General features: G+C 40.5%; 2 protein-coding genes across 6 annotated transcripts in view; one reads left to right on the forward strand and one right to left on the reverse strand.

The window, feature by feature from the left end:
• LOC120794668 (receptor-type tyrosine-protein phosphatase epsilon-like) overlaps positions 1-10199 on the reverse strand; it is a 53313-nt gene extending 43114 nt beyond the window's left edge. For 4 of the 5 annotated variants that reach the window (XM_040135916.1, XM_040135914.1, XM_040135915.1 and 1 more), the window contains exon 1: positions 10050-10199. The gene's annotated coding sequence lies outside the window, so the exon portion shown is untranslated. Of the gene's footprint in view, positions 1-657; positions 761-10049 lie in introns of those variants that run through there. The other variant, XM_040135913.1, reaches the window with a different exon arrangement.
• Positions 10200-11570: 1371 nt separating this feature from the next.
• Positions 11571-13248, forward strand: LOC120794671 (clarin-3). Its single transcript, XM_040135923.1, has 3 exons — positions 11571-11908; positions 12360-12545; positions 12739-13248. Exons 1-3 carry the CDS (start codon positions 11677-11679, stop codon positions 13014-13016), a joined length of 696 nt encoding a protein of 231 aa, XP_039991857.1. The 5' UTR covers positions 11571-11676; the 3' UTR covers positions 13017-13248.
• Positions 13249-26094: the final 12846 nt, after the last annotated feature.

A 26094-nucleotide genomic window follows, 5' to 3' on the forward strand; every position in this document is an offset into this window, starting at 1 on the left:
CATGTCAGCCATGTGTCACACTCTGCTGCCCACCGGCTTTGATAAAAAACCCTAAATATGTACAGCCCAGAGAGACTGCACTTGCAAAGGTAAACAAGGAAACGTGGAACTAATTACAGACAAATTCCATATGTACAATCCCCAACACACATTGTAGGAAACCTCAGTCTGTGCAGCCAGGTCAAGTAATGGCAAATAAAATGCATTTGACTATGACTATGTTTGACTATGTTCTTAGAACCACAAAGACTTGTCAGCAGAGCAGGAAGTGTTGTGTATTATAAATGAGAAAAACACGGATGCACAAATGAGGCCATCCAGTGTGGCTGTTTTCTAAAGTGCCGGTGTAATTTCTAGCAGGATAACAAATTAGTCATTGTGCAAAGACACACCAAAGCGAGAAGCCCCACAGGGGGCACAGACTCCCAGCGTTAACAATACATATCCCATAATGTATATTTGTTTTCTGTTTAAGTTGCAGATGCAGAGAGTGTGAAATCGTGGAGGAAGAGGGTCTGAAGAATTCATAGTTCAGCAGCAGTAAATAGAGGTTTGTGTGAAGAGCCACCCACTGACTAGGCTGGGCCAACAAAGAGAAACTCTGTGTGATATTCAGGCATGGGACACATCATTATTATGATTACCCTGATCTCTAACCTCATATGCCTCCATGTCTTGGTTCTCTAGGAAGCAGCAGAGAAAACACTCAGGGTTCTGCAATGGCTGCCTGTGATCCCTGCTCCTTGTTATCCAGCACACAACTGTCTCCACGTACGAGGTGCCGTGAAACAGGGAGGCCTGGAGGACGAGTGGGCAGATATAGGACAAACAAGGCTGTTAACACATGCTGCTCATTTTTCATAGCCAGCGCTATATCCCCAAGACTTGGTGGGCATTAATGAAAGAGGTTATTAACAGCTCCAGAGTGAATGACATCTACATTTTGGAACTGGATAAGCGTTTTTTTTTTTTATTAATGATGTGATGCTCATGTGAGTGGGATGCCTTTGTGTTACTTCCATTTTTTTGCAGAGTCAACAGATTTTCTTCAGAACAAAAAGCAAGCTCAGTAAAATTTGAAAAATTGGATGGTTTCCACTTTTAACCCAAAATGTATTAATGCTACTGTCAGGTAGAGATTTGTATGATACATAAGGCCTAAATAATTTCACATGAATGGGTCATAACACTTTAAAGTAGAGCTGAGCGATTACTTAATTAACTGATCACATGACTGACAGAATATTAATCAGCAACTATTTTGGCTTTTGAACTGTCGATCGGACAAAACAAGTCATCTGAAGACTGGGATGGCGATTGGAGTTTTTTGTAATTTCTGAAATTTTATAGACAAAGCAACCAATCCATTAATTGAGACTATAATAATCAAAAGATTAATTGATAATAACCATAATTTACACATAATAATGAGCCCTTGCCAGAAGTGCACAAAAACCTTCAAGTAAAAGACAGTGAAGAGAAAAATGGAAGGATAATGCAAATGAGCGACTGATTATGCACTCTCGAAGAAGGCAATTTTCACATGGATTTTTGTATTATTGAAATTTAGCAGATTTTCACGCATTTTTATAATATTAAATAAACATTTTTTTAACATAAAAACTGAAAATAATGATCTCTACATATAGGGCATTGTTATCCAGTCACTAGATCCCACTTCTGTAAAAACACCAAAGAGCTCTTCATGGCTGGATCTGTACTTGCTTCAAAGCAGACTTTAATTATGATAAACAAATGTCCCATAATTGTAAATGAATGCTGTGGATCTGGCATTGTCTCTGGCTGAGGACAAAAAAGGCTTTGGCAGTGTTAGACGAGTGTTATTGTCAACAGTGTGCTTTCCCAGTGGGAAAACATATTGAATGACCAAATGCTACGATGAATAGCAACATACAGTATGGTGCAGCATAGTTTCTGTTAATAAGCATGAAAACCTTGCACAATAAAAAGAAAGCAGGCACATGTAGTTATGAGCTGTGACCTGTTCATTCCAACAGTTTTTAACAACATAACACTGTGTTACAAAGTGGAAATGTTTCACAGCAGATTAGATTTCCACAGCTGAAGGTCAGTGTGACGAAGTCATGGTGTGGCATGTATTTCTTATATAATAGGCTTATTATATTCTCTACTCAAAATTATTTTTGGCTGGTTCTTCTAATGGAAAAAAGTGTGTGACAGTGTTACACTAGCAGGTATAATAATTACCATGGTCACCACCTTAGTTTAGTCTGCTAGCATCATAACATTTTCTATGTAGCACAAAGCACAAAGGACAACTGAGGTCATGGGAATGTGTAACGTTTTTGCAGGTGTCCATAGATCATAAAACTATGGCCAGAGTAAAATTCTGACCTAATGACGGCGCTAGATTAAAAACAAAGTCAACCTCATGGTGCCACTACTGGAAAAGCCAGGAGATCACCAAAGCTGTTTGGATTCATTCTCTGTGGACCACGAATGTCTGTGCAAAAATCCAGTAGTTATTTCCAACCAACAGACCAACAGACTGACATTCCCATCACTAGAGCCATGTGCCAGGCATGGCTAGTAAAAACAAATATCATCCAATTTGTCGTTATCAGATTTTCTCCCAGAAATCAATATCAATTTTACACTTTACGAGAGCCCTTCCTACTCAAAACCTCTGTGTGTATCTATTGGGCTCTACTTAAACCTGTATTTATTTCTATCGGCCTTTACCCCCCATTTACCCCCATTAATTCTATCCAATCAGCAGCCAGACAGAAATCTAAGAAAAGCCAAATATTTTACGTAAAAACCGACAAGGCTTGCATCACTTTGGGCTAACAGTCATAAACGTGCGATTTTCCTGCTTATTCCTTCATCTTTATGAGTGTTTGAGTTCCATTTTATCTGAACCAAAACACACAAATAGTTGTAATACAATCACATAAAAGCAGCTGAAATTACGTCCTTAAACAATGACAGGAATTCAATAACATGAAGCATGTTCAATGTTCTGCCCCTCATCTTATTTCCAACATACTAAATGATCCAGACCGCCTTTAACCTTGGTCATTTATATCATCCCGGACAGCTTTGATTATCATCCCATACATTAGAGCTTTCCGGTGCTCACCTGAGCCTTACATGCCTATCAGCATGCAGGGCATGTCAGCTAACCCCAGACTGTGGGCTCACTGCAGCATCTAACTGCACTCATTTAGACACATTCATCACAGTCAAAAAGGCCTCTCAACACTATAAAGCTTCCCAAAAAGTCAGAAGTTAAAAGGTGCTTTTTAATGAAATATCTGACCTTGCACGCCACGCCAAATCCTTTTCAGCTCAACACAAAAAGTGACAACCCAGACACTGAATTAATGCTTGTCGCTGTCACTGCAGGCCTTTTTGATGTGATCAGTGCACTTGTAATTATTACAAGCCTCAGGAATACTGATGTTAAGAGGAGCCTGGGAGCAGAGACTTTGAAAGAATAAAATAAGACTTTTGTATGCAGTGGATCTACAAATAACTGGTGGTGTGTTACAGCTGTTGCTCTGTATTTATGTGACACAATGATAAAATAAAATAAGCAGTCTGTTTGAATTACCCAGTGAAAATGTTTATTATAAGTTTTCCAGTGCCTTCAAACTGCGTCATATTACTGAAAACACACTGAAAATATCAAAGGACTGAAATGATGATCACAAACAACTCCCTGTGTGGCAGCCTTGAAAGAATGAATAGGAAATGGGCTGCTTTAGTAAGCATCCATTATTCATTAAGCACTGTACTCGTCCATGTCAACAACCTCAGTAGTGACACAGCCAAACATTATTTCCTTTCCCCCTTTCACTCACTCTCTGTCTCTCTCTCTCTCTCACACCCAGCTTTCATCTCATCTCTATATGATCAGCAGCCAAACACTTAAGAGCCTGTAAACTCGAAAAGATCCAGCAAAACACTTTACAATCCAGCTGTACTCGATGCCGGACTTTTACAAGAATAAGTAAAGACTGGAGCATTTTATGAGGCGTAAGAGAAGAATCATTGTATGTGCTGACATTATCCATAGAAAGAAAAATGCAGAGGCTGATGACAGAAGTCACAAGACTGCGTGAGACCTTGGTGCTTCAGAGTTTAAAGTGCTACAGAAATGAGGGGAGATAATCACTCTTTCTATATGCACCAAAGCCATGTGAGACACCGGAATCAATTAAAAGCCACTTGACATGTTTCTGTGCAAAAACAAATACTTTCAATAGTTCAGTACTGTTTTAGAGGTTTATTTTAGAGGGACATTAAACAACAAGATAAACGTCCAAGACTGTTAAGAAGCATTAGTAACTCCAACAGCACCAGTAATTCTAACGCATGTACAGAAGTGCGACTCGGTTTCACACTAACTGCATCATCTTTTAACCCCAGAGACATTATACATTATCATAAACATCAAGCTATCTAGGAATGTGTGGGTGTGATGTCTAATGTGCATATATAATGTCTGCAACTCTAACTCTGCAACACTAGGATCAAGCAAACAGCCCTCAAAGAAATCCGCAACAGCTGAATCTTTTTCTTCCGGGCTGTCAAAGCAATATGAACCATGTTCCCAGCCTCTGGGTTTCCCTTTGTTTTCCACAGAAAAACTAATATTTGTTTTTCCTAGTCCTTAATTCAGATAAAATAAAGGTGGGCTGAAACGTGTTTTGGAGCCAGAGCTGGAGATGTTTGCTTTCCCTTCAGTTAAATCAGGCCACATAGCAAAGGGAGTTAAGTTCTTCTGGGCTCCACCCTGCTTTCCCTGAGCAGGTCACCAAATTAGGTTGCCATATTTCGGCCTAAAAAAAACAAAAAAACAAAAAAAAAACAAAGAAAAAGAAAATAATACCTCAATTCAATAAAAACTTTTATGTTATAATCACATCTGTCAACACACTACCACCACCAGCAGCTGATGTTAAGTATGGAAGTGGTTGATTGTAACAAACATGTTTTTGCAGTCTGCTGCCCTTTTTTTTTTTTTTTCTATTTCTTCAAGCTGAAACATATCCAAAAAAATACAGATCTTACAGGGTTTCAACAATGTGTTTTCACCCTTGGAAAAAGTAAAACAGCTGCAAAGTCAGCAGCTCAATCTCCCAAAACTGGTCCTCTAAGAGCTTTGTGGTGTACTTTGTAATGTGCTCATGTGGCGACTGACAGAAATACAATAGAGAAACTATGTGTAGCCTGGAGGGGGGGATACACCCATATTACTGCCGGGCAGCCGTTTTGGAGTGACATCATGCAGTACTTCCCAGGGCTATATTCTCTTATTCAAACCAGAAGGGCTTAACCTAGTGGTCCCTAACCTGGAGATCAGGAACTCCTAAGGGTCCTACGATAAAATCTGAGGGGTCATAAAATGATTACACCGGCACAAAAATATTTCTGTTGTACAAAACCAGGCTTGATTTTTCTGACTTTTCTCTCTCTGCATTTGTCTTTCAAAGTACTAGACACTTTCACCTCTTCAGGCCACCAGAGACACGAAAAGGAAAAAAAAACAAACAATCTTTGGCTGAAATGCTCACAATCCCGGGGCCACGCTAAGGCCATACCCATGATTAGGGGTCACAAGTAGACACTGCTTCATTTAATGGGGTCGCCAGCATTTCCTTTTCTCATCATCCCCTGGATATACATTTACCACAGGGGCTAACAATTATTGTTTTCATTATCAATTAATCTTCCGGATATTTTCTTGATTAATTGATTAATTGGTTGGTCTATAAAAAAAAATATCAGAAAAAAGAGTGAAAAATGCTCCTGTCAATATCCTACAGCACAAGGTGAAGTCATTAAATGTCTTGTTTTGTCTGAGCAACAGTCCAAACCCCCAAATATTCACTTTACTATAATGTAAAGAGAAGTAGCTAATTGTAATCAACAAAAAAAATCAAACAACTAATCATCTGACATCTAGTTAATTGCTAAGTCAATATAACAAATATTAGCACAGACAAGTACTACCTGTGGGATTAAAGGGGTTGTAGCACTATTCTGGAATGACAGATTCATTTAATTTTAACTTCTCAAAAAATTAGCTCTCTCTCATGTCTCATTTGCTCGGCCTTACAGTTATCTCAGAGGAACTTTTAATGCCTCCTTTGAACAGATGGTGGGCGAGTTCTGATGCATCTGAAGAGGGAGAAACTTGATCTCTGTCCAGCTGTTTCGATGCTGCAGTGACCCAGCTTAAACAGTCTTAAACACAGCGGATAGTAAACAATCACAAATCTGCACAGCTTCGGTTTGTGCATATTTCATCACAAGCCATAGCAGTGGCTCACTTGGCCTCAGCAGCAGCAGCAGCAGCAGCAGTAGTGCTGGCCCTGGGCGTAGTATGGATCAAATGGAGGGGGGGCAGGGCTGCAGGTAGCAGTTTGCACAGCTGTAGACTGTCCTCTCGGCAGCCATGTGTTTAATAGGGCCTCCTCTGATGGGAGACACACCCTCACTGTGTCCTCCGAGCAGGAAGCCAAATCCCGCTCACATGCTCTGCTTCTGCTTTTCCTGGTTTGGCTTTCACTGTTGCTGTGCTGGCGCTGTTTTCAAACATGGTTCACACTTTTCCTTCTTAAATACAATGTCACATCATTACAATACAAGCTGTGCACTGCCCCCGACAACCTCTCCCCCTGGTCATTACTTTGTAAGGGTTTTTAATCTAACTGCCTGGTTAAGTGAGGGTTACATTTTTATCTCCTCCCTCTGCTTCACTTCTAGTAAGTTTTATCATTACTAAATCATTTAAGCACGATGCCAAAATCCAAAGACAGACGGCAGGGTTTGCATTCTGCAGCACTAGCCGCAAGCACAAACAAGCCTATGGTTGCAACATACTGCGGCTTAATTTGCTTTAACAAGCTTCCACTAAGGCAAGAAGAAAAATAACAGGTTGATTGCAAATGCTGTTTGTATCAAAAGGAAGATCTTACCACGATAATTCCCATGCCTAATTCATGAGCCCTCCTGCGAGGCTGGCTACAGCCGTTTCTGCTAGCTAATATCTGACAGGTTCTGGGTCAGACCAGGCTCATCCCTAATTGTCGTGACTTTACACCAATTAGTTCCTTCTCCGCCTATTTGAGAAAAAAAAGCGTACCTTCAAGCGGAGCGTAGTTAATATGGCTGCAGCCTCAGCGAGAGCGCAGCACAGCGTGCTGTCTCGCCACCTCAAAGTTGGAATCGGAGTTGTTTCCTAGACTTAGGGAGAGGTGGCGGATAGACAGAGGATCGGCGAGTTGCGGGGGATTAACCCCGGGGCTGGCAGTTTGAGGTTTATACCCAGCAAGCTGCGTATAGCTCCAGGTATGCGCAACTCGTTCCTCTCCACCTCACTGTGGATTTCATAAATCACCACATCTGTTCATTTCACACAGCACACCCGCCCTCAAATAACAACTGCACTTCACAAGCATTCCAATATGCCATTTTACAGTTCTCACTTTAGCTGAAAAAAAAAAAAAAAAAAAAATAGAACATCTTGGCAGTGTGTTAAACAGCAGTTCAATGTAGGTACTGCTGTTATAAACCTGTTGAGTATTTGCACCATTTCTTACGAGAGTTAGACACTAGTACAAACCCTTATTTCTGTAACAATTTAAATGTCCTCGTTAAATGTATCATTGTACATGATATATACAGTTAATATTGTCACGCCTGAGACTTGAGAGCGGAACGTAAGACGGCCAGTTTAGAGAAGACTGGATCGGGTCACTTTGATTATGGCAGAGATTACACTTAATCCCGTGCAGGTTTCTTCTTTTTTCAGCAAGTACAAACTGCCCTCAGATACAGGACTGAACTGGTTTCAGGCATGAATAGTAAGAAGATAAAAGCCAAATCAATCTGCCAACAGGACTCATCTGTCAAATGTTATTGCTTCCTGCGATTTGTCCTGGTGAGCACTGACTGTTTATTTCGTTGCGTCCTCATTAGCCTCAGCCAAAGTAATTGCCGTTCTTCCTGGGCTCTATACGGTGTAGTTTAAGTGGAACTCAAAATGAAATTTCAAAGACACTCACAGACTGTCAGTGTAAAAGACAAAAGGGAAGGTAAAGACAGTAAAAATCAAGCTGCAGGATATAGCACTAGGCTGCTACGTACATATGAAAGTAAAAGACTGGGTCAAACCATATTTCAAGGCTGTTTTATTGCAAAGATATTAATAGAAACATCGAGAATGGCGCACCGACACATTCGTCAACCTCAGAGGGTTAAGTGAAGATGTGGTTTGATAAAGCAGGGAAATGCAGGAATACGGAGACAATATAGTCTTTTTCATTACTGGTTTCTAAAAAAAAAAAAAAAAAGTAATCAGTAGTTGATTGTTGGCGGAAGTCTGGTAGCTGATTCCAGTCAATAAAAGCTCTGTGTTTTTTAAGAGGTCGGTCTTGGGCCCAGGAAAAGACAGCTGACCTTGGCTCACTTGGCAGGCTCAACAAGTCTGCTATGAGTATTCAAGTCGATGTGAGAAGGAGTCAGGTGTCCCTGAGAACGATGCCTTTCTAACGAAAACGAGCAGAATGGATCATTGTTCGGCACAAACTGGAAGTCCCACCAACCTCTTACGCATTTCAGTAATCACGGTACTATATGGACAATGAAGGTCTTATCTCACAGCCCCGTTTTGGACTTGTTAAGAGTTGTTTAAGATCAGTTAAGATTTCGTCAGCAGTACTCAAGATGAGATAACGGTAATTTCGTATTTGCAGGAGGAACACAACTTCTCCTTTCCCCATTAAAAACAACCTTTTTTCCCCCCTCATTTGTTCATTCTACAGGCAGCCTTGCTCAGTCTGCGATACTTGGCCCTGTTAGGCCGACCACAAGATTTATTTCAAGTAATTCAGCAGCATCTCTCTGACATTATTGAACTTTAAACCGTCGTCCAGCCATGTTGCCATGTTATGGCCCAAATCACACTGACAGCACGGCATTTAAACCCCCAGAACCTGCCCGTACAGGTCCCTCATGCACCAAGCTATAAAATGGAAAATGTAACGACAGAAGCATGCAGCGCTATTTTTCGCGATCAGACTATGGATATATTTTCTGTCCAAGAACGACGTCTGAATCAAAGTCTTCTCCAGGAGTACAGGCTGTCAAAGTCCGCTCTTTTGTTAATGGTCAGTGGAGCCTAAACTCAGTGGTTTCTTGGTTCATTTAACTTTTCATTTCCATGGTCTGATTAGACAAATGTCAGACCCGGTGCAGCAATTCATCCCCCCTTCCCTTTACCCAGCACCCCGACACAGACAATCTGCTCCAGGGATGCTGATCTGACCCTGACTTCTGACCTTCCCCCTATGAGGATTCATGTTAATGACCAGTGATCACTCCATTGCAAGCCTCAGCGAAATTAATTTTCGCAGCTAACATTACACGTATCGACCAAGTACTGAACGAGTGTCAAATCTCAAGCCATAACTCAAAAACCTGGAGAAGAGTCCTCCTACGGTAACCAGTCTTAGCAGATCCATCCAGCACCGACATGTTGGAACTGGATCAGCCGACATAGACAAGCAGTCAGCCGCCGAATATAAAGAATAGAATGACAGTCTTTTTGAGATAAACGCGGAAGATGAACAGAACAGATAAACCACGGAAAATAAAGACCGGAAGGGGAGATGAGGACAAAAACTCCAAACGCTTGTTCCATTAACCCACATTGACGCACGGGCTCGGCTGAAGTCGCGGCAGGTTGTCAGACGAAGAGCTCCCGGAATTTGAACATTGCGATAAACGTCGCGAGTTTAACGACGATCGAGGTCACTGCCACATTGGAGCCGAATGCGCCCCTGAAATGGACGTTTGAGTGAAAATTCACCGTGCGCTGCTTTGCGCAACGGCCAGGTAACACGGCGTTGTGTGTGCGCGCGCACGCGTGTGTGTGTGTGTGTGTGTGTGTGTGCGACTGGAAGAATTACTGAAAATTTGACATTTCCCACTCTCCGAATAAGTGTCAACAGGCAAAAGACGACGTGATGAAACAAAGTAATCATATCGCTCACCTCGACGGCCCCGACGTTAAGTCCCGAGCGCAGATTGTCTTGGAAAAGGCGAGGCGATGCTTCAGCGTTGCCGCCTGTCACCGGGAAGGAGGAGTTTGTGTTTACTCCAACATAACAGAGCTGGCTGTCGGAAGGCACACGCCGACATCCTCTTCCCGTTTGGCGAAGCGAGGGAGCCGCGGTCTGGCCACGGATTTTACTACAGCATGTGGGCTCCTCTGTGCGACCCGGGGACCTCCCCTTCGCTCCAAACTCACTCCAGAAATCGCCCTTTTTAGTTTCATCCTCGTTGAAACAAAACGTTGGTGTTATTGGTCGAAAACCACAGGTTATTATGATTTATGAAGGATCTGGGGAGTGTTTTATAATGACTTTGGAATTTAGAGAGAACCCCCCCCCACACACACACACACACACACACACCTCCCCCGAAGTTATATAAAAACAATATTCACAATGTCAAAATGTATGTATGTTACGAAATTTTAAAAATCTTTCAAACAGAGCTGCAATTCTTTGTAAAACATGTTCTGGAGGACTCTGAGGAAGGTTGTGAGGTTAACCAAACGAGAAAAAGAGCTGGAATCTTATTGTAAAATTGACCTCTTCAGTGTAATGTAATAATGCAGTATATTTAAAACTGTATGAGAGAACGGAATATAAGCCTGCTGTTGAAATTATGGTCTTTTTTTTTACCAAGAACTCCTGAAGCTCCATTGGTTCTGGAAAAATAGTGCACTCTTCCTTTCTGGTCTCATCAAGCAAATTAATTTTGTGCCATAGATCAATGGCACCAGCCGGGCGGAATACAGTGTAAAATGCCACAGTCATAGAGGTCGGTTCTCTCTGTGATTTCTCTCTTTATTTGAGGTATTGTGTGAAATAATGCCTCGAAATTAAGTGGAAATCAATCGTTTACAATGTCACACTTAGAACCTCCCTAATCAGGATTGAAACATATCCTCATATCTTCTGTGAAATGATGGCAACCCCTATTGTGGCTTTATTGTTTCACTGCTACGTGTGATCACTTTCTTTTAGTGAGACAGGTGAATAATTAATCCGCTCTGTGTTTTATGACCGTACAATTTCGAGAACAGGACATTGAATCCAAGGCTGTGAAGATTGTCAAAGTGCACAAAGAGGTGTGCGTAAGCACTGAACAGCAGGAACTAGAGTTATTCAAAGTGTATTTTTAAAAAATGTCTCCTACATGTCCCGAAGTTGCTCTGTTCAGTTGAACTCAGCCAACTCAGTATCCACCGTCAGTACTGGCCCATCAGAAAAGATTTCACAATCCTCACCGCACATCCAGACACTAGATACAAGTTTCTTCTGTAGTCTGAGACCAGACATGGCACAGGTCTCATGTTTAACCTGTTGGGGGTGAATTGGTGTCCCTACCATGACAACCAGCCCTGCCTTTTCCCTTCGAACCAAAGGTCACAGTCATAAAAAAAGATTTTATGACCACCAGTCCAGAATTTTACTCCACCCAAGACGGTAATTCATACGCAGAATCTCTAGAGGGTCAGAGGGTCCTAATCCGCATCTGAGGCTTCCACAGAGCTTTAGAGAAGAGACGCTGGGATTTAGATTGAACTAGTGCGACTGGAATACAGCGATAATGCCCTCCACTACCAAGACTCTACATTTCATGTCCAGCGCGCTGGTTACTGCCGTATCTCTTGGGTTGCTGGGGTACAGCATGTCAACACAGTGGGCTAAGACGACCATGGAGTGCGCAAGAAGAGGAAGTGGCTTCTTCAATGGAACTGCTACAATCACTTTTGAGCTTTTCGGTGGGAATTTGAACAGAGCCTTTTGCCCCTTGTTCGGAGGCACCGATGATTTTCAAGGTAACTTTCCAAGGCTCTCAAAAGCCCAGTTCACCCAAATGACAAGATACTTTTTCACTGACATTCCTGTAGAATGTACAGGTTTTGAGATACATCCGTAACAGCACTGCAAAGTAAAAAATGAAACAATTCAACAGCAGCATGTCTTTCCAGAAGCAGTGTCCCTGTTACTTTGAATACAAAAAAACATAATGTCAACCGTTTTTGTATAGGCCATATTTCTTTTATCGATATTGTTGCTCATTTTTGGGTGACTTGACCCTGCATACACCAGTACTTCACATTAGACTTGACCAGATGCCATCTTCAAATATTCTTCTCACAAAGCTAAGACTGAAATTATAGTAAAATGCATTTAAGCTATAATAATGTTCTTGTGGTGTGTGTTTGTGTGTGTGTGTGTGTGTGTGTGTGTGTGTGTGTGTGTGTGCCTGTGTGTGTGTGTGTTTAGTGATTTCTAAGTTGATGGAAACTGGAGTTACCCCAGTGGCCCTGTACATTTTGGTTTTGTGCCTGCTGGCCCTGTGTCTGCTGTTTTCTGCCGGCAGCATCCTTATCTCCCTCTACAACAGTGTCAGTAACCCTTACGAGACCTACATGGGGCCTGTTGGAGTCTACACCTGCAGCTCGCTCAGCGGTAAGAGACACAAATATTACAGCACAGAGCATCAGGGAGTAAAAGAAGTGGAATTGCTGGGCAGAAATAGGCACATCTTTTTGTATTTGCACTGACGGAAATCACGGATGAAGACATTTCAGTGGAGTTTGTGGTACAATTCTGTGCCATTCTTTCATTTGTGACTGGGCTAATGGTCTCATTTTTCCTGCAGCATGTCTCTCAGTTGCGGTCCTTATCATATTTGCGGTGAACGTCAACGTGACCAACATGGCAGAGGATTTGGTAAATAACTTCTCCGAGGCTATTCCGGTAGACCTGAGGAACAAGTCTTCGGAGATGCAGCTAGGATACTACCTGGTCATCCCTTACACGCTGCTCTCTCTCTTTGGCATCGTCTTGATATACATGTACGACCATGCGGCCTACAAACATAGGAGAGAACAGCAGAGGCCTACTGAGGACGCACCCAAGGAGGTCATGATGTATTAATGGCAATGGAGCCAGTTTTCAAAACTGCCCATCAAGACTTTCTGGAGTAGCTTACTGTCATGAAGGATTGCAGAGGTTGTAGATATGTACAGTAAAATATGGATGTACATCTCGTTTAATGTACAGAGAGTAGAATTAGATTTGTAGTATTTAGTACAGACATATTAGAGGAAAAGTTTCAGCAAATGTCACCATCATGTTTTTAATGTCATCATATTATGATGACATTATTATAATGTAATATACTGATATATTATAATTTCTGTGTTTTAATTTTAAGTTTATTAGTATATACATAAACCTAAATTGATTGAGGTTTATATCTTTTCAGAAATTTAAATAACATTTAAAAAAAAAATCTATTTATTTTGTGTATGAACAATTTAACGTTTGTTTGTTTTAATATGATAAAAAATTTAGAGTTTATTTTTCAAAGTGAAATGATAGTCAATACATCAACATATGTTACAAATCAATAGCTACACATAAACCCAAAGACATTATTTGTGCTTTATGTGTCTGAAACAACAAACTGTTTGCATAAAATGAGTTAATGTAAATAAACAAATGAGATGAGGTTGGTTCTCCTTTTTATTTTAAAGGATTATTTAAAGCTAACTTTTATCCATCTTTGTGTCATTTAATGTTCCAGATTTTTTTTAAGAAGCACAAAAAAATATGTAGTTGATGAGTAAATCCTTTTTATTTATTTATTTATTTATTTATTTATTTTTTTTTTTTTTTTGGGGGGGGGGGGGGTCTAAAGGTTAAATTTGAATGAAAGGTGAGAGAAGTGGAGGGAATTGAAGTGGCAGAGGGAATTCATTGATGTCTGCTGCCCTCTATCTCTGAGATGACCTAAATGCAAAGAGAGATCCCATACCAAATTTCAAGTCAACACCCATCCCTGAAAAAGGAGTATAAGAGGAGGTGATTTGCTTGCTCTTTTTTAATTATGGGATATTTCTAACTGAAGAAAAACAGAACACGAAGTAAATACAGCGGTCAGTTTTGTTCTATTTATTTATTTATTTATATATTTTTTTAATCTCTAGGAGGGATCAATCACACAGGACATACCTCCTCACAACACCACCCATCATGTTCCAAATATGTCCATTGGAGCTGATTTCAGATTGGATACTATCTAACACTATTACTTATATAAAAGTGGATATCGTTACAGTAAATTTTTCATACAGTTAAACTGTCGGTGTTTAGGTTTGGTCAAGTTTGCATCTGTAACACGCCCACTTAAAGTGGCTGAAGCTGGATGTTTCAACCATTTGTTCATTACTTTTAGCTAACTATTTCAACTGTTCATCCATTAGTTTTAGCTACATATTCAGGCCTATTACATTTAGCAATAAAAGTAGTGAATAAATGGTTGAAATACACAAACTTTAGCTATTTCAACTATTTATCCATCGGTTTTATCTATTTTGGCCGTTTAAATATTACTTTCAGCTAACAATTTCAACTGTTCATCCATTACTTTTAGCACTGTATTTCAATGATTTTCTCCATTACTTGTGTTTCAACCACTCACCCATTACTTCTGGGTAACTATTTCAGCCTTTAACCACTACAATTAGCTATCTATTCAAGTTTATCCATTACTTTTAGCTATTTCAATGTTTATGCACTTACTTTTTTTAAGCTAACTGCTTAGACCTCTCTGCTTGCTTGCTAAATAGTTTTCATGCATTCTCAATCGCAACAGGTATTAGTCAGGTGTTAATAGCTGACTCAATATGTGTTTGTTTTTTTAAATCAAATAATAATTCCCTTTTTTTCCCAAATGACTTGATCTACTCTACAAGCTTTTCACGTATTGCCTCCCTTGAAGTGCCTCCTGAATCACTGACATTTGCCACATGGATTTCTTTACTTGCCGTCATCAATTCATGACTAATGATAGAAGCAGTGCTTAAGTTGAGCCCTTTAAACGTCAGCGATGCATTGCATCTTAACTGTACCCACTGCCATGTGGGATCAACTTGGAAAAAGACTTGATGAGAGATAAAGATTTATTGCAGATCTGTTTAATCCATCTCAAAGGATAGATATAGGGATCGAAACAAACCTTGTGATTCTGTAGAAACTTAGATAGATCTTGTTGAGAGTCAGCGTCTTTTGTCTCCTGGATCCTCAGACGCTCTCACAGTTGTGTTTCACATGACTGTGTTGACATGAGAGCAGGGGACGAGGTGTCCTGTTACCGTTTCCCGTGTCCCATCACTCAGGGCCTAAAGTCTGTTTGGACATGCCCTTTCCAGCACCTCTCAACCCCGCAACGACTTCTGCTTGCCTTCAAAAGAGCCACTCTTCCTTCAAGTCTTACACTTCAAGGGACCTGTGGAAGGATGCAGCAATCTGCTTTGTGGTCGTCAGTGTGAATATGTATTAAATTTCTGACAATGCACGCTTTCTACAATGAGTCAAAAGCCTTTCAGGCCGACAGAAATTTCTGTTACTGGAGTAGAAAATCTGTCATGCCTTCTCAGGTGCAAGTTTCATGTGAAGTCATTCAGAATCAAGTTTTATTCATTAGTCCATTAGTCTATTAAAGGCAATGAACTACAAAAGGCGACTGTGACATGGCAGTTATCAATATCTTAATTGTAACATTTATTGTTTAACCTTCCACAAAACTCCTGCAAAAACATTCATGATGCAGGATGATGGTATAACCCTGAAGCTTTAGCCAGGACCCAGTGTGAGGCCGGGGCAGGTCGTATTCTCCAGAGGAGGCCGCGTCAAAGCCGGTTTCAGCACAAAACCGCCTGCCGTGAAATTGATAAGCTCTTCACAACACAGCATAGCTTCATCAGCCATTAGAGACCCTCTTATTTTATTTTTCACCCTATGAAATTCATCATTGACCCTGCATGTCCTTTGACAGACAGCAGAGAGTCACTGAACTGTAAGTCATGCAAGAATAAAATATTAAAACTTATCTTGGCTTGATTTCCAAAATTATTCTCTCCAGTCAGTCGGCATAATAAATGCAGTATGTAATTTTACTTTTGTCATGATATGAACTAATGGGTTCCTCAGACACATGAATAATTGCATTTATAACGGTTGTAGCATCCCGTGATTCTGAACATCAACCTGTTTAACAGCGGCCAGAGGAGATATTTAACTGTATCTTTTACCTATCTTCTTCTGTGTCCACTGAAGTTTGGAATAGCTGAATTGCTGTTGAGATATCCCTCTCATCGTTTGCTGTGCAAACACTGATTGAATAAAATCAGAGATGGGCGGTAATCTCTTCCTCTCTGCATACTCTCTGTCTCTTGGCTCACTAGAATGAATAAACCCAGGATTATGCAGAACCCTTGAGCCCTGACCACTCACTCTGTGTGATAGGATTATAGCGGAAACTTTTGTACCTGTGAAACCCTATCCTTCCAGGTCCTGCATTACAGATGCCTGTGAAACAGACACCTCCAGCTGCAGGGCAGGGGGGCACACATTCAGCCATGTAGAGTCCACTCTGGTGGGGCATAGCAGGTTGGGGGAAGGGGTCTGGTCTCCTTCCACCTTTAGGAGTTAATTTCACATTGACAACTGATAGGTATGGGTTTGTGCATCTATGTAGGTAGGGGGAGTCTACAACAATTGTTTTAACACTTTCACAAACACAAAACACCTCAAAATGCTTCTTACCTATAAATTCAATGATCCACTCTTACTATTAAAAAAAAATATAAAGAGCAAAATACACAAATGGCAAGACAACAGAAGCATTTGGAACATTCCTCAGAGCCTTTCTATTTATTATATTATCTTATCACTACTGACCGAATAACTTTCTCCCTCCACAGTTGCAGTAAGAAAGGTCTGAGTCTCTTGAGGTGCGTGCCCCTGTTGCGTTTTCCTATGAAGTAACAAACATTTATGGCACTGCTACTGATCTGCCTGGACGACACACCTTAGCCACAGGTGAATACAGTACGTTACACATTTTACACATTACACACATCTCACTTACTTCTCTATACTGTCTATTGTCTACCGTTGTTATTGGTTGTATTTATTTTTAAACATTCCCCTCTGTATTATCTATAGTGTTCAGTGACTTTTAATTGGGTTTTCACACCACGCACATAATTAAAATAAAAAATAAAAAATGATAAAGACATAATTGTGGGAAAAACACAGGAAAAATATATAAAATGATCATTTCTATTGTTGATGGTTCGATATGTCTTTATATATTGCATTTGCTTCTTACCTCAACAGGAGGATTGGGAATGACAGAACATGTTTCACAAGAGAATAACAGCAATTGATGAGCTGTACTTCTACACCTCTGCACTGCGCTCCCACACTCAACCTGACCATGTGATACTGGAAGGTGGGCAGGTTCCTTATTTATCTCCTTCATTAATCTTAATTTGTCAGTAAAGGCTGAGGTGAAGGCAGAGGGAAGGAGAGAAGGAGGAGGAGGAGGAGGGCTAAAAGGTAATTGCACCCCTGCTGCTCCATTATGGTGTCATTCCTCTGTTAACAGAAGATAAGATCTTCTCCAAATCACCTGAAGCCAATTCTCCACTTTACCTGGCTGGGGCAGAGAGACAGAGAGACAGAGAGGCCTGGCCTCACAACCATGATGGAGACAAACTGAACTAATCAACCTGTGCAGAATTTTCCTGACCAATCTGTCCCTGTGGTTAAAAAAAAAAAAAAAAAAAAAATTCTAAGTCTGATGCCAGATGACAGTTTACAGCCAGAGTGATGGATGGAGGGAGGGCTGAGCACTTTCTCTGCCCCATGCCGTTTGACACCGTTGTTGATTAATGTGCCCCTGATTGGCAGGTGTGATAGATATCAGTGGGTGCAACACGTAGGGACACACGGTTAACCTACTGACACTGCACATGGTTGAACTGAATTGGCGCCATTTGACCTGGACACAGAAAGAAACAGTTAACATCAACAACAATAAATCTTACAGGCCAGTAAAAAAGCAATACTGCAGAGAATTGAATAGATATTTGTGTTCTATGTTAATTCAGATCCACTATATTTCAGACAGATGGTCCACGGAAGAAAATGATAAAGTAAATAAAAGCAACAAAAATGAAAAGATAAAGATATTAAAAGCATATTCATAGAAACACTGAATATGCAGAAACTCTGGTTTTAAAACAGATATGCTGACATGATCTTGAGTCGGTAAATTTCTCTCTAGTTTGTTTACAGAATTGTCTGTGACCTGTTTCTGTAACGATAGAAGCCCTATAACTACTCATCTTTTCTTCATTTCAAATTGGGCCAGAAAGGAATTGCTCACTCTCTTGTACGTGCACAATGGCGCATAACAAATCAGTCAATGTGAGAAAGAACGTAATATAGAAATCATTATGGCCCTGTGTATTGCAGAGATCAGTACCGAGCCAGGCAGACACTTCAGCACTTGAATGAAGGTGAATGAAGGTCACGATTGATAGACGAAAATGAGCTACTGAGAATAGTTTTTGCATAGGCAAAGACTTTATGGTCCAAGGCTGGGGCAGATCTTGTCAGTTTTCACTGCAAAAGGGCTTCTAAGCCTGTACAGGAAAATGCATATTAAACCACCTATTTAAGCCTTATTCAGTGATGGCCTTGACCCGGAGTCAGTGCGCCGACACTTCAACATTGTGTTGGGTACTTGGACCAGATGATACCTGCTTACAGGTCTCATTTTTAACCTTTTTAACTGATTGTCTGACAATGACTCAAAAGTTTTCTTTAAAAAAAAAAATCAAATCACATCTACCTAATTTTTTTTATGAATTTTCACATGATTACATTTACAGCCACATTCTAGCCTGAATCTTCTGCAACACCAAATACATCAGGCCCACGTGATGCCAAGAGCTCTTAGGAGAGTAAGTTGCTCAAGCTTTGCACCAGGTGGCAGCGTTCAATATCTAAATCAACTGAATCAAACAAATTTATTGTTACCCGATAACTGACTGTACTTTGTGTTACAAATCAGGGTTAATATACCTGTAGATATGAGCATTAATTATCTTGTCCATGTCTTATAATCTTGTAATATTACAGGAAACATCATCAACATAAATACACTCCTGCGTAAGCAAGAATCTGCTTACTTTACAATTTTATTTTACATGTGAGTTTACATCTCTTAGCAGTTTCAAGGTTCATCTGTGTCTCCACGAGATAAAAGGCTTCTGTGTAAAGGAAGAGCTCAGACTGCCACTGGAGCGGGAGACAAATCCATAGATCACAGACACTCGACTGTAACTGAGACACTCAGTCACAGACTGGAAGCTCTTCTCTAATCCATATGGCCATAAAACTACAGAGATTCCTGCAGTCTGCAGCAAGGAAAGCACATATAAATTCTAGCCTGCTTTGTACAGTATTTCCTTGTTCTTGTTTGGGGAAAAAACAACACTTTTTGGGGGAAAGAATTTAGTCGTATTAGGCAAGAATTTAAATTTGTGATGTAAAATTGGTGAAATTTTAGGTTAAATAGTGACTCCTACTATCTGTATGTTACTGTAATAGTGTACTGGGAGTGTTTTTGTGATCATGTCTCATAAAAGCTCTCAACGCTGCATGTCATCGGCTTCTGTCAAGGCTCTCAGAGCATCTGACAGCACTGAGTGTCCTTTACAGAAGCCAGATGGGGAGAGGTGCGAGAATAAAGTGCATCAAGTGCCCCCTTTTGAGCTTTATGAATGGATTAAGGGATTTGCAAAGCTCTGTGACAAGGCCGTCAATCATAGTCACACTCGCCTGAAATTTATGGCACTGACTGCAGAAAAAACCTTGAGGCTGTTGTCATAAAGAGTATAATTTAATCTGTCGAGTTGTTCACCTCACCATCCAGACCTTGACTGATGAGAATAAAACAAAGAGATTGGAACGATGACACAAGACACTACAAATTACGACAGCGTCTCAATACCTGAAGTTTACCTTTAGGAATGTTGCTGCAATTCAATACTTCTATGCCTCTACTCCATTCATCATCAGATTTTCCACCTCTCCTCTTAGCTGTGTCGCTGTGGCATTTCACCCTGTGATGCAAAGTCTTAAAAGCTGCAATCACCTGTCTGTCTCTCTAATAAAACAGAGGTTCTCTGAATAGGGCAGAATCTGATATCGGCGTTTTTAAACCAGCATCAGAAACAATGCAGCCTCTCTACAGGAGGCAATGTTCAGTGTCATTCAGCACAGATGTGGAGACACGGTGTCTGACTACTGGAGGGATCAGAAGTGCTTCAGGCTTGTTTGCATGTGTATGAAACAATTTGTCTATATAACCAGCTGACCCCTAACTCACCACAGGCCTAACCTCCTTCCATTAAAGGATAATTGTGGTTAATTAAAATTTGGGTTTTATTCTTCCAGTTTTGGCTATCGTTGCTATCGGTTACGATAACATTATACTCACTAAAGTAGTTGCTGAGATTCACCACAGCAAAGTCCAATGGGGCAAGAAACACAATTACAATCAGATGCAGATTCATACTAGAGCTAAACCGATAAATCAGGTGTATTGGTCAATACTAGCTTTTTGCAGATAAATCAGTATCTGCAAATACGTCAGCTAAAAAAGTAACAAGAAAATGCGGTACAGAAATGGCAAACTAAGTTTGAGGTAATTTAGAAACAGTGTCACCATTACATAGTTTGTCCACCAGAGAGGACTGAGGACAGTTTCCAATAGTAAAATGTCACATTTAGTATGTATCTTGGTCACAGTTCTTTGAAAAAATTAATTAATTTTAAAAAACTAAACAAAACAAAAAAAAACAAATCTAGTAGCAGCTGGGCAATAATACATACATATATAGATATATACATACATATACACATACATTCATGACAACCATACATACACAAAAAAAAAAATGAAAAAAGAAAATAACATAGACATGAAGCAAAAAAAATTAGGTTTTCAGTTACAGCCTAAAAAATGACTGCATACATAATTAGATCCCCACTAAAACCAGATTTAAAAGCGGTAATGGTGAAGATAAAGCTCCCAGATTTGTTTTCACCCTTTATGTCAACTCATCACCTCCTGGTTGGGTGTCAACGAAGGGAGGAAGAGGAGAGAAGGGTGAGGTGGGAAGGAGGGAGAAGGGGAACGGCTGGCAGGAGATGGATGGGGGTGGGTGAAGGGATCACCTTGCCAAATCCGCTGTGAAGGTCTCTGCTCGGTGCACTTAGCGTAGTGGCTGGAGCCAACATGTAGCAGGGTGTAGGTCTCCCTGAGGCGACACTCAGGCCCCGGCCTCCCTGCCATTGTCATCTGTCCGTCTCTCAGCCTCTCCATCCAGCAATCTGCCTTGAGGAAACTTACTTCCTCCCTCCACATTCTTCCTCCCTCCATTACCCCCAGGAGGAGCAGGGGAAGTTGTGTCGAAGGGGGCTCCCAGGCTTGGTCAGGGGAGTATCGATGTCAGAGACTAAATGTTGGGGTCTTGTGCTAATTAGATCATCTATCGAGTACTATAAGCCGTCGAGACGTGAAATCTTGCATATATCCTTTGAATAAATCGGATGGAGGATGCATGCGGTTTGAGCCCCTGGATCTATGACAGTGATCAGAGAGTGATAAGATGCTTGCACACCTCACTGAGTGGAATGGTAAATATGTCATCATCCTGAGACAGGGTCTAGCCATGTCGTTTCAATGAGTGCACCCGTGTCAGGGTGATGTATGGACGGAGTAACACAACCTCTGTGAAGGCATAGGGGGGAAATGCTGTGCTGCCAACCTGCCTCTCAGATCCTGAGCAGAAGAATAGGGGCCACATGTAAACATTTGAGACGCGTCACTCATTTCTCCTCTGGGGATTTGTAACAAACCTGGACCCTGCTCGCCAGCACCAGTGTATGAAAATCAGATTCAGAGCTCCACCAGAGCTTTCTTTAACTTGAGATAAATTCATAGTTCACAGTGAGGAAGATAGACATCTGATAGTTCAAACCAAAGGTCAGCCACCCTGTTTTTAACACTATGGATTACACCTTCAGAGGTTTGTCCGACAAAACCCTGCCCTTTGGCTTTTTATACATTTTCTGAAGCTCAAAGAAAGCCTGTTCCAAGTCTCTTAATGGAAATGGCTTGGGAATTCATTTGTGAGGAGCAGCAAGAAAAACACTAAGTCTTGGAGGAATTTCTTCCCCTGGGGATCCCTAAGTGATGTCCATCTCCCCTCAGTCATTCAGAGGGCTGAAACTGGAGAACATAACTGACACTTGGAGTTCTCTCACTTAGAATCATTTAAATAATCTATTTATAAGAATCCAGTTGTACTTTCAAAGGGGTGGTTCACCCAAATTGAAAAAAAAAAAAAAAACCTCACTCACCCCTCTATGTATTTTGCCATGTAGATAGCTTTGGTTTAATTTGCCCAGGCTTTGAGATATCCAACTCTGAGAAACTGAAAAAATATATATATTACAAATAAACTGTTAATTGTGACCTGCAGATGAAAATGACCTGAAGATTAGCTTTAAACTAACGTTGATACAATGCATCAAATGTTAGCTGTTATGTTTAATGTACATACATCCGTTGAAAATTAAAAAAAAAAATTAAATCGTGCACAGAAAAATAACTTCTTACTTTGAATAATCCACAGACCCCTTGGTCAGAATTTTAAATGGACTGTTTCTTTAGTTGAGAGTAGCCTCATGCTAATGAAAACTGTTGACAGTGAGGTCTGTTGATCATCAACAGTAACGATAACACTTTCTGCTAAAAATATGTTGCTTTTCAAACTATGAAATGCACGTTTCTATGGCTTTAAATGCCAAAAACAGAATTACATTAACATCCATCGTATTGTTTTGGAAGCAGAAATCTCACACATATATCTCAAAACCTGCACAAATAAACCCAAAATTATCTTCACAGCAAGATATTGCTAGGGCTAGAAAATGTGTTTTTTGTAATTTGGATGAACTGACACTTGAAAGTCGGATTCTCTAGAAATCTTGATTTTCATCACATTCTTGAAATGGAATCGTTTGATTCAGTGAAAAGTTTACTGTTTATGAGCATCATCAACAAAGTTAGAGAGTGAAAAAAATGGCGAAAAACAAAACTTTGAGTTTCTTTGTGGAATTATGTTGAATTCAAATATTTTACTGCCTAATTACTGTGTTTTTATATTAAACATTTGCGCTGAAGTAATCAGTGCCACAACCTGCCCAGCAGAGGCCTCTCTCCTCCCTCCGACCAGAAACCAAAAACCTCTGTCACCATACCAAAGCCATATCAAGACAGAGGATCCTAAGACACAATAAAATTGGAGATGTATGGGAACCATTGAGGTAGAAATGTCTGCAGTGATTTATCCCAGCATGCCTTTCCCATTTAAGACTTAGACATGCCCACATGTGAAGATTTAAATGTAAGATACAGGTGAGAGGTTTTAAAATGACCCTGACAGAAACTATGAAATATGGGTGCATAAATGTACATTCTGTCAAATGGGTAAAATATCATATGGGTAACACATACTTTTCCATACAGTGAACCCCTGCCGGCTCCTGGAAGAGTGCCCGGACCTGGATTCTGGGACTACTTGCTCACCGTGCTCTGGCAAAGTTGCTAATTTTACCCCATAAATAAATTTGTGGTTCATTGCCTGGATAACCTGAGCAGTAAAACTATTCAGTAGGTGATTCCAAACATTATTCCTTGTGCTTTTCAAATGCTTTCTAATCCTTTAAGTGTGACACAAACACTTAACAAAGGAATGCTTCTTCGCTGTGCTTAAGCACAACCCACTGAGAGGAGAGTTCTACTTGCCATAAGATGTCAAAATAATCAACTCAAAGTGTTCAGGAGCTGGCACGGCCTCAAAGAGCTGGCTATCATGTATGACAAAGCCCGGGTCTGCAACCAGGACACAGTGGAAAACAAGACCATGTCTGTGAGTGCAGTGGACCAACAGTGACCAAACAAACACCCAGTGTATACAGTAGCTTTCAATGTAAAGGTTAGTGGACTCCTAACCTATTTTTATTTTAAAATCTTTAATCTATGTCGCTTTTCTTCAGCAAAATTTTCAGTTGTCAAGATATGTACTAACTAGGATTTTACTCCTTAAAGCCCTGTCAGCTGTAAAAGGAAAGTCACTTCAGTTCAGCAAATAAAAAGCTGGACAAAACAGACTTATGCTGGGATTATTCTCCTCTTTATCAATGCAGACTCCATTGTTACAGCATGTGAGTTAGTATAGACTAGTCAAAGTTGATAAATTGTGAGGATTTGCTGCTTTTCTTTGTCTATCTATCTATCTATCTATATATATATATATATATATATATATATAATATATATATATATATATATATATATATACACATATATGTATATTACTGTCACTGTGAGATACAATATATTCCACATATTCTATAGTAACCCCAGACCGCCGTGATGAATAAATATATGGATAGTGCCTGTATCTGCCATAATTTAACCAGCGCAGACACTGACAACTGAGATAAGTAAAAAGCTCTGGGACTACAGCAAGACTTCCCTAATATTTTGCACATTTATTGCAGCACAGCAAAGGTGACCATCAACCAGGACGGTGATTACTATTTAAAACTCTTGATCTATCCCACATGTGCATCTCCAGCGCTGTTGACTGTAAATAAGGGTCCAACCTGACCTGCAGGTGTGCTTCCCTCCAACAGTTGCTGAGGAAAAGTGAGAAAAGAACAACTTGGAAGACAGCGCGCAGTTTTCATCTTCAAGGTAATGCTGAGAAAGAGAGATCGGTTAAGGTGAAATATCAGCTAATGAACATTTTCTCAAGCTAGTGCCAACACTTCAGTTTATCCTCCGAATCCTCTTGTCCACTTGCATCAGGCATTTATTTCCTCATTCACACCACCTTTCACTTTAGAATCAGTGAGTAGATGGGTCTTTGTTCGAAAATGTTGGGTTATATGATACGGACTTTGGCAGAGTAGTCTAATGAAGGATGCTTTGTCTGTAAGAGCAGGCTTTCTCTTGTCTTACAGAAACGCTGACAGCTTCCCCGGCTCTGGCAGGAGCTTGGCTTTCGAACAGAAACAACACTGTACACTTGATCAGTCTGCTCACACCAAAGCCAGAGAACCTTCATGCTGTTAATACGACACCATTATCTCAGAAATACCACGTACATGAAATACCGCATCACGACTTTGTTCCTCGTCCGCAGATATTTGATTGACTTATTGCAACCTCTGTAAATAAGCAATCTGATTTTCACACCTTAAAATTAAGCCGTGGGAAACATACGTGGGGCTTTCATGCATCTGCAGTTAAAAGCACATGCGATTATTGCGTCCATTATGTCCATGTGCGGCATGATTCATACGAGGATCCTTTTAAACGGTTGCTTGTCTCTGAGGCCTGATTGTGCACTTTAGCAGGTGGATCTTTTCATTTTCATTAAACCTAACTGCCTGATGATTTTGCCCTTCATTAAAGGCTGTCCAGTAATATGGGCTTGAGATGATTGCCCATGCGGTGGTTAAATATAGTGGTTGGAAAAGGCCTCAGCCACTGTGTAATAAGAAAAGTCAATAGGGCTGGAGCTATTATGCTGTCAGCGCTCGTACCATTACACCCCGTTAAAAACAACGCAACTCTCTGATTCATCCTCATTATATTTATTGGCTAGATGGCCTGATGTAATTGTAGAAGCAGTCCAACCCCTGCATAGCTCAACATGTGTCATCACTGTGTAGCCACTCTGCAGGCATTCTCATCTGTTGAATAATAAACGCTGAGGGATTGGTAAATTCAGAATGTTCGATATAGAGGCACATGTGATTATGAGATTTTGGAGAACTTCTTTCCCATAAGTAAAAAGGGACTGGTAGAGGATGACGCAATCTGCAGTATTTCTTCCGGTCATTCATTGAGACAAGAGCACCAAGCTGTAAACTCAGTCATTAGTGTGTGACCCATACAAGCTCCCAGTGTTGACATGTACGCAGAGGGCAGCGTGCCTGGCTTATTTAACAGAATGGAAATTAACCATTTGCCACTCCCCCTTCATCAAATTCTCTATACAGTGCCATG

Source organism: Xiphias gladius, chromosome 9, assembly GCF_016859285.1.
Source record: "Xiphias gladius isolate SHS-SW01 ecotype Sanya breed wild chromosome 9, ASM1685928v1, whole genome shotgun sequence".
Taxonomy (NCBI): domain Eukaryota; kingdom Metazoa; phylum Chordata; class Actinopteri; order Istiophoriformes; family Xiphiidae; genus Xiphias; species Xiphias gladius.